Source organism: Coturnix japonica, chromosome 7, assembly GCF_001577835.2.
Source record: "Coturnix japonica isolate 7356 chromosome 7, Coturnix japonica 2.1, whole genome shotgun sequence".
NCBI lineage: Eukaryota > Metazoa > Chordata > Aves > Galliformes > Phasianidae > Coturnix > Coturnix japonica.
The window spans coordinates 16,751,815-16,764,616 of record NC_029522.1 but is presented as its reverse complement, the minus strand read 5'-3'; the positions used below and the strand labels follow the sequence as shown (position 1 = coordinate 16,764,616).

The following is a 12,802-nucleotide window of genomic DNA, read 5'->3' as shown; positions in this document are numbered from 1 at the left end:
TCACAAGCCTTGATATCATCAAAAGCAGGTAAATACAAGAAATCTATACTACCATATATAATCACAAATGACAGAAGTGGCATTGCTTCTCTCCCAAGTTTCACAGTGGTAGCAGAACACAACGCAGAAGCACAGAATGGCTGAGGTTGGAAGGGACCTTACAGTTCACCCAGTCCCACTCCCTGCTGCAGGCTGGTTGCCTCCCACCCACTCAGGCTGCCCAGGCCCCATCCAACCTGGCCATGAGCACCCACAGCTCCCCTGGGCAGCTGTGCCCGGGCCTCACTGCTCTCTGAGTAACAAACTTCCTCCTAGTATTTAATCTAAATCACCCCTCTTTTAGTTTAAAGCCTTTCCCCCTTGTCCTTTCACTACAGTCTTCTGAAGAAGGGCTCCTCTCCAGCTTTTCCACAGGCCCCTTGAAAGTAACAGAAGGACACCCTGAGGTCTGCCTGCAGCCTCCTATTCACAAGGCTGAAAAATCCTAGCTCTCTCTGCCTTTCTTCATAGGAGAAGCGCTACAGCCTTCTGAGTCTGCACAAACATTTGTAACCTATAAATCATAATTCCATCCTCATAGCAGTAGTTCCCATCAGTCTTTCCAAACGTCTCATGGGAAGAGGGTCCCAATCACATCAGGTATATTGCTGGCAAAAAAAAAAAGTCAGCATCTCTACGAAGAACGTATAATGGCTGAGATTTTCCCTCAGTGGGGCAGTAACTGGGGGTGTCCCTCTCCCCCTCTCTGCTACCTCATGAAATTTCTTGGGATTTAAGTGTGTGAGAGTTCTCAACCCAATGAGAAAAGTTGAGTAGGCCAACAAGTTAGAAAGTATTGCACATCTAAAAAGAGAGCTCTTGACTGCTAAAACATCTTTATTCAGGAAACCAAATAAGAAACAGGGAAGAACAGTATCTGTTATCTAACAGGTAATAAGATCTTAGTATGGATAAAGTACTTTGGCAAGATGAGAGCTTTCACTTCACTCTTAGTTATTACTTCACTAAATTTCACTATTTGTCTTTTAGTATCTTTTTTTCCTCAAACAAATCAAAGACATGCCCAAATTTCTAAAGGACTTTAAGTTCAGTTTTAAAGTTTGGGTTTTTTTTTTAATATTTGTACTATAAGATAATCATTATAAAGTGCTTTCTGCAGCTGCTTTGTTAAAATTTCAAAACTTCAAAAAAAAAAAAAGTAGACTAATGATATCATTTCAATATTTTCACTATATTAATTGCCCTCTTTTTTTTTCTTAATTGTCTGCAATTACAATACAAATCTCATGAAACAACGCCACTTCTACTGCATTCGCCAAAGAAGCCAGGCTGTCATTGCTGCACCCTTTGCTCAGGCAAAGCTCCCAGCAAGGCAGATGGTGAGCTGCCCCCAGCAAGGTAACGGCATGACTGAGCTCTGTCTGAGACCACTCAGATCACCCTCTTGGTTCAGCCAGCAGCATTTTGTCAAGGCTCAGATTATTAACTAAGCAGGCTCAGTTTAATTACACTACTAAATATCTTTCACATACTGAAGAGGTAACAAAAGGAATTTTAGTACTTTGGCACATTTACAGAACTGAACTAAAATTCACTTTTCTGAGAGTCATCAGGCTTTAAAGTGCACTCTGTGGCTGACTTCATTCATACAAAGAAGAGGAAAAACTGCAAAGCTAACAGAACAGCTATTGTACAGATATGGAAGACACCACAAACTGTCGCTAGTTTCAGACACCAACTACAGTTCATCTGTTTCAAGTGAAATGGTATAGAAACCTGCTATATCTCTCAGTAGTAAAAATCAGGTTTCATTAATTCAGCTAGAAGGCCAATAAAATTGCTGCAGCATTCCAAGTGCTTGGTTATCCTCCAACTCATTTATTGTACTGCAGGTTTAGAACAGCTCTACAATCTTGCTCAAAAGTGAACACGTGAGCAGTCCCATTCAAGTCAAGCCATCTGTTTACACTAGACAACTATACAAAAGATTTTCCAGCAATGCTAACTATTATAGCCTTGATGGGACCATTCTTCTAACTAGCATGCTAGCCAGCCATTTCCTAAATATCCTTACAGTAGCACTAAGCAGTGATTGCATGCCCATCTGAGCCAACCCACTGACTCACTACCACGGACAAAGGGTCTCTTTTTTCCCCACTCCAAAACCACTCCTTCTCCCACTCAGTGCTGAGGTTCACTTGCTTTTCCAGCTTCTAGTGACTACTGGACCTTTCTCTGCATTGTCCTAATTCACTAAGCCAACAAGAAAGTACCCAATTCACCAGACCTGGTTCAGTTTTCCATGAGATTTGAAAGTACAGCATAGGAAGTTCCGCACGAATGTGCAGAAGAACTTTACAGTGAGGGTGACGGAGCACTGGAACAGGCTGCCCAGGGAGGTGGTGGAGTCTCCTTCTCTGGAGATATTTAAGACCCGCCTGGACTGCATCTGTGTGATGTGATGTAGGGAGCCTGCTTTGGCAGGGGGGTTGGACTCGATGATCTCTAGAGGTCCCTTCCAACCCCTACAATTCTGTGATTCTGTGATTATGACCTGCTTGCATGAGAAAATAATTGAACAAATACAGTGCTGATTTACAGTGTCTTCTTCTGAAGATCTGACTTGAGCGCAAAAAGGCAATTTATTAATACTAAAAGCCTAAAATATAACAGAGCACAAAGGAAGAACAATTTCAGTTAACTCTTTTATGCCATTTTATTAATCCCCAGCAAACTTTGTAACAGTGATCCTTAGATCTCTAATCCACTTCAAGCTTTGCAAAACAAAGAAAACATTAAAAGGCTCAAAACCAACAGTAAAAGCTAGGGGCAATCCATTCCATTAAACATTTCTATGCTTACTCATTAAACTTCATTTTCTTCAACTGTTCTAAAAATGTGCTGAGTTGAGGGAACAACAACAAAAAAAAAACAGTTAATAGAACATTACCATAAGAAAGTAGACTTCAAAGTGGATCTCAAGCAGTAACAAGCTATTAAAAGAGATGTTTACTCTTCACTGAATCCTATTTTCCATCTCGAAGATCAGTACAACTCAGGGGTATTTTCTTTGAGATCAATGGAGCTGCACTGGCTTGACTGAGAAAAGCCCTTACTTTTTCTTTATCTAAAACAGTTTAAGATATTTTATGAACAAAGTACAAATATGAAATTATATGCAGAAGCACTTTAAAGTAATTTGGAAAAAAGTTGACTTTTATTTGCCACACTTAATGTAAACTATTAAAAGCACACCAACAAATTATCTGATTATCGTAGCTAATTAACCATGGTGACCTAATCTAGCATAAAAACATCAACTTCTCTTTATATTCATGTCAATCTGTAGATCATTAATTAGAAGAGACACTTAATGTTTTTCGTCAATGACACCTTCACATCCAAAGTGCTATATGGCTTCACTACTTATTAAACGAAGCTCTTGCTCCTGCTTAAAAAAATGTGATTGCATAGGAAAATTCGAAGTGTCAAGGTATCTGCCCATCTGAAATGTTTTCACAAAGTCTCAGATATAACATGTTTTGCAGGAAGGCTCAATTGCATTTAATCCAATACCCCCCCCACTGCTATAATGTCTGATTACTGCTTAATTAAGAATATGAGTATTAAGTAAGAAAAATCTTGACAAATGAATCCCCAGTTCTAAATATATGTACTAAATATTGAGAAGAGCAAACATCATTGTACTTCGATATAACAATACTCTAACACTGCAGGAAGGCAAGGGGGAAAGGTTTCAAATACTCTTACTGAATTCGTATCAATCCAGGAAGCCCAAGAAGAAAATTAATAACCTTTAATGAAACTGCAGCCTACCTTCCCCCCAAATGAATCTTTGCTCATTTCCTGCAAAACACATGAAAAGTAAATCTGGATTAAAGTGGGATTTCATTGCTCAAATTTCCAATCAGCTCAATATATGAAAGAAGATTTTGGTTTGTCTTACAGGGAAATTGAAGCAACACATGCACTGCACATTTATCTTAGCTAAAATCTCCTTAGATGCTCTGCCTCTACGTCTTGACTTCTGTAGCTTAATTATTTACTGTAACTCTAGCATTTGGCATAGAAGCTAAATCTAACCAGGTGTCATCCTATTACTGCCTTCAATTTTTAACTAAAATTTTTGGGGTTGTCCCGTTCTTCACTTTAGGTGATTACTTAGCAAATTCCTGCTATGCTTTGCTGAACAGTATACAGAAAGAGTAAATTATTAAGAAAAGTCAAGATAGGTATTAAAAGAAGGCTATTTATTAAAAGAAGCCTTGCAAAAAAAAAAAAAAAAAGACTGTCAGTGCTCTGAACTACAACTCATTAATTTCCTTAATTTAAATGCAAGATTACTATACATTTTATCAAGATACACTTTCAAACATTCAGCACTCAGGAAAAAGTAAGTCAAGAAAGAACTAGACAGGCACCAAGTTTTGCTCCTGATTTTTTGCAAGTACATCACCAAGAGAAACAAACAAAAAAAAATAACCCTAGTGCCGGAATATGACAAATGCTGCAACCTAGGGGTCACTTACAGTACTATTAAACTGTATATAAGGTATTCATTGGCACAATCATTTTCTTTGCCATCCTTTCTTCCTCCTCATTACTCCCAAATTCTTAGTCCCTGAGGAAAGCCTCATTTAAGGTCCCCTAACAGTGCATCTTGTCAGGGACAAAATCTCACGGGCAAGCTGTTCTGTCCCAGAAACATACATTGTGACATACAATGGTGCACCAGCACTGGCTCTGGCCTGTCGCCTACAGCAATGTCATTATACATAATCTTAGAGACATCAGATTTGAAATCAAGACAGTGTCTGTAAACGCACTGAATTATTAATTTGGAGATTGAATTCTTAGAATACTTGATGGAAAAGCATATTTCTCCAAGCTATTCTTCTCTCTACTTGGATTTACCACACCTATTCTATGCATCACTGGCCTCTCTTCATGCAACCATTCTTTATGATTGATATCACACCATACAGATTCAGTCTTCAAGTAGGGCTTCATTCCCATAGGTGAATGTATCTCATTCCACAAAGTGTGGAAGAAATAAAAAGATCCATGAGAAGCAGAGAAGAGAGAGTACTGAGTAGCAAACTCCAGTTTAGGTGTGGGAAACTACACAGAATAGTGAAGGTCTGGCCTCACAAAAGCAAATTAGTACTTTGCAATTAAGTACAGAAAAGCCAAAATTTCAGTGCAAGTGCAAGTATGTGAAATTCTAAAAAAAAAAAAAGTAGCCTGGTACTGTTTTGCAACATGATGCACTAATTTAACAGCATTGATGATGACAAGAAAGAGCAGCAAAGTTAAAATATTTAATTATTGATATCATTTGTGTTGAAATTGTTCATCAAGACCCAAGGTACCCTAAAAAAAAAAAAAAAACAAAAAAGAAAAAAAAAAAAACTTAAAACATACACAGGCACCAGAAATAATAAATACAGTAAATTTAGAAGGAACATTCTTAACATTTTAGATCTAGAGAGAAGGGCTCTTTCTTATAAAGAAAACGGGGTGATTTATACGTGATTTTCGTATATATGAGTGCTGTTATACAGAAGCAAACTGCTCCTCTGGCCCCAAACCATTAGGAACAGAAAAATCTTAGACCGCTTTCAGGTACTAAATCCTCCCCTCAACAGAAGTCCAACAGGCCTTCCACATTAGATAAGGTGAGGCCGATAACAGACAGTACGTGGAGCACTGCATGAATGTACATATCTGGTATGCTTTGCAGAAAGATTAAAGAACTCATTGTTCGCCTGAGAAGTTGCCCTAGTGAGCTCATGTGCCCTCTGCAAAGCTGCTGAGAGTGCAACAACCATCCTGTGTCTGGGGTCTGTGGCTATGAGCGTGAAGGCCTTCCAGATTCCTCAAAACAAACATTAACATCAGTCCCATGACCCTCCTTCTTGCAGTTAGTTGGTTAGTTTTTCAGATTCCACCTGCAACATTTGGTGACAAAAACTACTTTAGGGACAACAAGGCCTAGAGAGGCCTACAGAACCAGGTGCTGTATGACCAGCCATATAAGGGGCAGTATTTTATTCAGCTTTAAGTGCTATGCTGAGGTCTAGAAAATCCAGAATTAAATAAACCAGGGAAGAACTGTGATGTTCTCATCTGAGCAGCAGGTGAAGCTCATTCTAGAAACACCGAGCACATACTGAGAACACTCAGGTATTGCCAGCCTCAAGCCTTCAGAAACATTACTGGAAGCACATTTTAAAAATACCAAGGATTAGGTATGATAATAAAAACGTTCCCTAATTTCCTTTTGAGCCTCAATTTGGTTTCAAAATTATCTCAATAATTTTTATTTTATTTTTAAATCAGAGTCTGACAGTCTCAGGATTCAAGGAGCTCAGCTTAAGGACATCAAATACTTTACAAGAACAATCACCATGTGGCCAGGATTGCCACCCAGACATTTTATTAAGATCAGTTACATTTCTTAATACTAGACAGCCTCATTTATGCAGTTATTTATTTTTTTTCCTCAGTAGACCTTGTGGGGAGGAATCGGGAATATCCTGTTTCTACTACTGCCTGCAGATTGATGTTCCATATCCCACACTCCTCTCACATCGCACCTTTTGCAGGGCACGTCCCAAGTGGCTCAAAGCGTCCGAGGAGCAAGGAAACACACTTTGAGGTCAGCGCCGCAGCCCCCATTGCACCCAGCGTGCAGCAGCACTTGGGATTAGCTGGCCGCCCAGCGTGACCTCCCTGCTAGGGCCTTTGCGGGTCTCCTGCTGCACATTAGCCATCTCCTCTTTCGCTGCTCCTAAGAGGGAACTGCTAGCAGCAGTTGCTGCATAATTACTTGCTTGATTCCGTCTAAGGAGCTTAAGCTAAGAGTTGAGCAAGGCAAGCAGATTAACCATTTGGGCGCACACGCAGCGCACCGACACGCACAGCCGGCGGCTCCCGGCCCCACAGCCGGGCCCAGGGTCGCACTGCGGCCCCTCACCCCGACACAGCCGGGAGAGCGCGACCGGCCCGGTCCCGCCAGCCCCGAGCGCCGTCCCGCTCCCAGTCACATGCTGCCGGTCGCCTAGCAACGGCAAAGCCCAGCCGCGGCGCTCCGCCGTCCGGCCGCGAGCTGCGAACGGCACCGGCGGGGCCGCCCCGCTAGAGGCTGCAAGGCACGGCCGCCTCGGGCTACGTGCGGGACCCGCTGCCCAACGGCACCGGCGCTCAGCACGGCTCCGGAAGGCGCCCCCGGCACGGGGAGCTCCGTACCGCACGACACGCGCTCCTCCGGCGAGAAGGGAGCAGGGGCCGCAACGAACAAAACGGGAAGGCTCAGTGAGGTTCTGCCGGGCTTCATCTCGCCCAGAGCCACAGCGGGGGCTCGCAGCCCGGGCACGCGGTGCCGCACGGTCGAAGCAGCGCGCTGCCGCCACGCACAGACCGAGCAAAGTTTGTACCGAGCAGATAAGCCATCCCGGGATAACTTAGCAACAAGATAAGGGAAAGCGAAGAGCTGATATGGGTTTCAGGCTTTTTTAAGGCAGAATAAACTCCCAACACATGGCCCTGAGGACAGCCAGCTCCCTGCTACCCCTCAAAGGCTCCTCTGCCCCCGCTGGGCTCTCTCTCCTCACAGCCCTCCGGGCAGCGGAGCAGCGCTTACCTTGGCAGCTGCCCCGCAGGACGCACGCAGCGAGCAGCAGCAGCAGCACTCCGCAGGCAGTTGCTGCTCTCCCACCCGTCTGCTGCCGAGTTCCCATCTGGGCTGGGATGCTCCAGCTCCCTCCGGGCCGGCCGCTCCGCACAGAGAACTCGGGATCTTCTCCTCTCCGGCTAGTTACAGAAGAAAGGCGCGCTCCCCTGTTGAGACATCGCGTTCTCTATAAACTCCCACCCTCCAGACATTGCATAAAGCTCTTTATACCCCGCGGCCCCGGAACTAGCATGAGAGAATGAGGCGCGGAGCGGGCCCTCAGACCGCACTGCCCGCCCCTCCCTCCGCGGGGCAGCGGGCGCCGCGTCCCAGCCCGCAGCGCTGCGCAATGGGGCAGAGCGGGACATCGTCCGGCTGCAAGCGACCCGTGTCCTGCATGCAGCATCCCAACGACACGCACCGAGCAAGGGAAGTGTATCTGACAACTTGGAAATACACAGGTAGCTAATGCAAGGGACAACGCTTATCATCTAGTTATTATCGTTCCTCACAAGTACTGCAAAAGGAAAAGCACAAGCAGTGTTATTTCTGCCCTTTCTTAGGAGATACAATCAGATTGGTAAAGTACTTTGGCTGAAAATGCTGAGACACCAGCTGGGCACCTTGCTCTGGTTCTAACTACAACACATCAGGCACCTGTCTGTGTTTTATTGCTGCAGGAATCATATACCTACAAATGAAGCTGGAGCAGTACAGAGGAGCACAGGGAAAGATACAGATACCCAGATGCTTCTGGACATGAGCCTGGGAAAAGGGCACACGTTCAGAAATGTTCCAGATCAACTAAGTGAGGCTGAATTGTTTTGTTTGATACTGATTAGGAATAGGCTTCAGCATAGAAAGTTGAGATATGCCAAGCTGTTCCTTTCTATGCGTGTTCACACAGATGTGTAAAAAGAGGCTGCTGTGCGTCTGCATGGTGGGAGAAGATGGGTTTTGTTTGTCTTGCAAGAAACCTGGTCAGATGAATTTCAACAACAGCACCCTTACAAGTTCTCCATATCGCTTCTGTTAGTTTCACATCACACTCATTACAATGATTGCTTGCTAGCAACAGAATGTAAAGTGTTATTTAAAAAGTGCTATTTAAAACCAAACTTTTCTTTTTGCTTTGGACTGTAATTTCAGCTTGGGGGGGGAGACCTGCATTACACTTGCAGAAGTTGCAAAGGAATGCGTTGTTGTTTATTGGCAGACAGGTTTTTCTCCAGGTCCTGCAGGACGCTAATCCTCCTAACCCTTTCCTAAGGTTTTCTATCTATCGGGCTTGAAAAGGAAGCGGGGCGGGGAGGGGGGTGTGTGGAAAGGGGGGAAGATGTAGAGTGTGGGCTTTTGCGAGGTTGTGATTTATGCAGGTTCGGGGCTGTTTGGTGTAGTGGTACGACACAGCACCGGGGTCAAGCCACAAGAAACACTGGGGGCAGATCAGAATATTCAATTAGCTTCCTGGCACCTCTGAATCACAAAGAGAGGATAAGATCTCTCCATCACAAGATCCAGAGCTGCCGGGGGAGGGGACCTGCCCTCTTCAAATCTCCCTGCTCCCTCCCACCCGCTCTCCTTTCACCGTAGGAGAACGGCGCTCGAAACATTCCTTTCTGCACGGAAGGACTTTTCCTATTGTTGTTTTCTTTGTGTTTCAGTGTTGCCAACTTACTGGAATTCTTGTCGTGGTTTCACAGCAAGGCTCAGGCTGACCAAACGGAACCAGCTGCGTTTGTGTATGGGGCCGCCGCCGCTTTAATCCCCCAACAACGCCGATGGGGAGGGACGGAAGGGATCCTCGAAGGGGCACGGGCAGATCCGCTCAGTACCGATGGGTACCTGAAAAGCCAACACACCAGCATTGTTCGTAACTAGAAGGGGAATGGTTTAAAGTTGCTCATACTCAGCAGTGTGCAGACAGGGCCTGAGAGCTGCAACCCCAGGCTGGAAGCTACATGCACCCTCAGTCACTGCTTCTTCGGGTGGCCTGGATGCAAGGTTTGGGAAGCACCTGTTTCACGTGTCTGGCACACAGAAAGCACACTCCTGCCTCCTTTGCCTTTACAGTGCTACACATCACCACTTCCCAGAGAGCTGGAGAAAAACATTATTCTTAAACAGGATTGAATGGAGACACGACAGAGTGAGGGCAAGCCCTATGCTGAGGCTGTGGGTCAGCCCTCCTCACCATTATTCTTAACACTCAAAAATTACACAGTTACTTTGCTGGAAAAGAATGAGAGTTACTAAGGAGCCAGCACAGGATCATGCTGGTTTCAGTTTACTTAATCAAAAATGTTCTCCTCTCACTTAACCTAACTACCCAACCAAAGGGAACCTATTCTGCTGAGCAACATCAAGCAGCACTTCAGGAGAGCTGAGCTGCAAGATGAAACACATCCAGGCTTTCTTGTAACTACATCCAAGACAGTACCTTAGTACCACCCTAGTGCAGCTCTTCCTCTTAGCTTCCTGTTGACTGTCAGCTGAACATTTTCTGACTGAATTAGATCTAGGTTTTTTTTAATGCATTATTTGAGATTTAAGATGCATATTACATCTGTTGCAAGGTTAAAAGGGAGAAAACCAGTAAAGTCGGGTTTTAATTCAAAATATAATTTGGGAATTGTTTGTTTGCCTAGTCTATACTATAAGCAAGCAATTGAAAAAGCTCTTAACATTATAATTTAGAGCAAACAGCCATGTTGCTACACATGAAAGGTGCATGCTAAGCACTGAAGTTAAAAATTGAAAGGCCTGACTTCTGACCAAAGTTCAGTTCTAATTTGCAGTATCCAAGCTCATCCAGTTCTTAACAAATAGACAAAAACACCAGGGTTGATGTATGACTAGATAAAGACACAAAGCTGATGGCTGAAGGAGGAGGGGAGAGATTCGCTCAGAAAAGCAGCAGGTCAGACAAATTTCTCGTCTGTTCTGAACTTCCCAGAACAGTTTACAGAGGCTCAGGATCTGCCTCATGCATTATCCAGTGCTTTACTGGGTAATGTAATTGCCACTGGCATTTGGTAATCTTGTAGCCAATTTGTCCTTGAATAAACCCATGTTTTTCAAAAAAGAAAACATTTTATGTCACTAACAGTGTTTTGAATTTCACATGCAAGTTTTGTCATGTAATCACATGCCTTTAGAATGATAAGCTACTTCATTATTTTGTTTAATCATACTAAAACAAGGCTACCTACAGCCATACGCAGAATATTGGTATGAAAAAAATCAAACAAATCTAAACTAAAAATGACTAATCTCTAGCTGGGTGATAGTGTAACAACCCAACAGCAGCAACTTCATTGTTCAGATTTCATCCATCTTTGCTGCTTTATGATTTAAAGTGTCACACTCATTTAACACAACAGAAAGTAGCCTTTGAGTTCACCAAGTTTCTGATATAAGCCACATCACATTTCATAATACCTCACTTACTTGCCTGGGAGGTATTTTTCTCAAATCCTTTTTTAAAGGCAAAAATAAATCGAACCAGCTAAGTTAGAAGTAATAAAAAGAAGGCCTTACTTGACATTTTTCTCAAGCATCTAATGCATATTCAACACTAAAGCACAGATTTCCAGAAACACTGGATCAAAGGTGGATATACAGTCCACACGAATGCAAAAAACATTTGACCCAGGAGATGTGAATCAGGCCAGAACAGAACCCATTAAGTCAGGGCAGCTCAGAGCAGCTCGTTTTGTGGAGAGAAGTTCTCAAGGTCTCCTGGTTAGTAACACATTACAACTTTCAATCTGGAATTATAGTACTGCACCCTGGAACAGAAAGAAGCTCAAGGAAACTGCACCTTTTGAAAAACTACCACTGAACAAGTGAGACTAGCAAAGATACTCACAACATCATCAACCGAACAGCCCTGTTTGCTTGTTTTTGTTGTTTTTTTGTTTGTTTTTTTTACTCTGCAGCATTGGGCCTGTGAAGGATTTTAACAGTAACAGTACAGAGATGAGAGGATTTCTTTACATGAAATGTGGAAGAAAACAATGAAAGATCAAATACTCCCAATTGCCCCTCACCCTCAGTTGGCACTGTTTGATTCAAACTACAAGTCCCAGAGACAGTCACAAAACAAGGATCGGTATGTGTTCCCCCTGGCTATAGCTCTAGTTATCAAAGCTCTTGGTACCTGTCTTATTGAAAGCAAGCTTCTTTGGCACTTTGTCTCTAAGAAACAGAGTTCCTCACTTTTCTCATGTTCACTGACCATTCAGCAATGTCTCTGCCCTGCAAAGGAGCAACACATAGAATTTGTACCTGAGAAGGAACAGGGAGTAAAGAGGCATTTCCAAATAACTTACGTCCTAAGAACTTATTATGATACTCACAAGGGACGTAGAGTAATATGGAACAACTGTGAAAACCTTTTTCAAGAGCAAACAGCTATGCTGAGAAAACTCAAGACTGGAATCCTTGTCTTGATATTTTCCCAGAAAACAGACTTCACTCTTACAGCCAAGTCTAGGCAGCATTGCAACATCACAAGTGAACATCCCAAGAGCACTCATATGGTAGAAAATAATTACTCAGTGAGCATCTACCCTGGGTTTCACTGTATAAAACAACAGAAACATTACTCTTTCAGATGTTAAGTGTTCTGTATGATTCAACCCACTTTGAAGGTTATGCACCTCAACATCATATTCCATGCATAGTACATTTTCAAAATAAGAGCCAAAGCATTTTCATTTCTGAAGCCCAGACTCACTGTTTTCCATAGGATGCTACCTCATCCAATATACCAGTAGGTATAGTCATTGGTGAAGACAAAGCAGCAAAGGAAGTATACCGTCCCATATGCTACAGAAACGTAAATTAATACAGCAGATGAAACAAAAAAGTAAAGTTTATCTCACTAGAGAATATTACTCTAGTTCTGCCCAAGCAACAGCCTTTCTATATAAGAATCACTTAAACATCACAGCAAGGGGTACCTCCTACTGTTTTGAAGACAGAGAGATCAGCATTATTCAGAGTACGATCTTAAAACCACTAAGTTACTCCTCTAGTGGTAAGCTTAAGAAATTTTGGATCTGTAACACTTGAGTTTCTAGTGCAGCTGCACTACACCAT

General features: G+C 43.1%; 1 protein-coding gene across 3 annotated transcripts in view; it reads right to left on the bottom strand.

Annotated features, from left to right (window-relative positions):
• LRP2 (LDL receptor related protein 2) overlaps positions 1 to 8,084 on the bottom strand; it is an 82,666-nt gene extending 74,582 nt beyond the window's left edge. For 2 of the 3 annotated variants that reach the window (XM_015868565.2, XM_015868566.2), the window contains exon 1: positions 7,667 to 8,071. In XM_015868565.2, the coding sequence (XP_015724051.1) occupies positions 7,667 to 7,763 (97 nt within the window). In that variant the 5' untranslated portion in view covers positions 7,764 to 8,071. Of the gene's footprint in view, positions 1 to 7,666 lie in introns of all 3 variants that reach the window. The other variant, XM_015868568.2, reaches the window with a different exon arrangement.
• Positions 8,085 to 12,802: the final 4,718 nt, after the last annotated feature.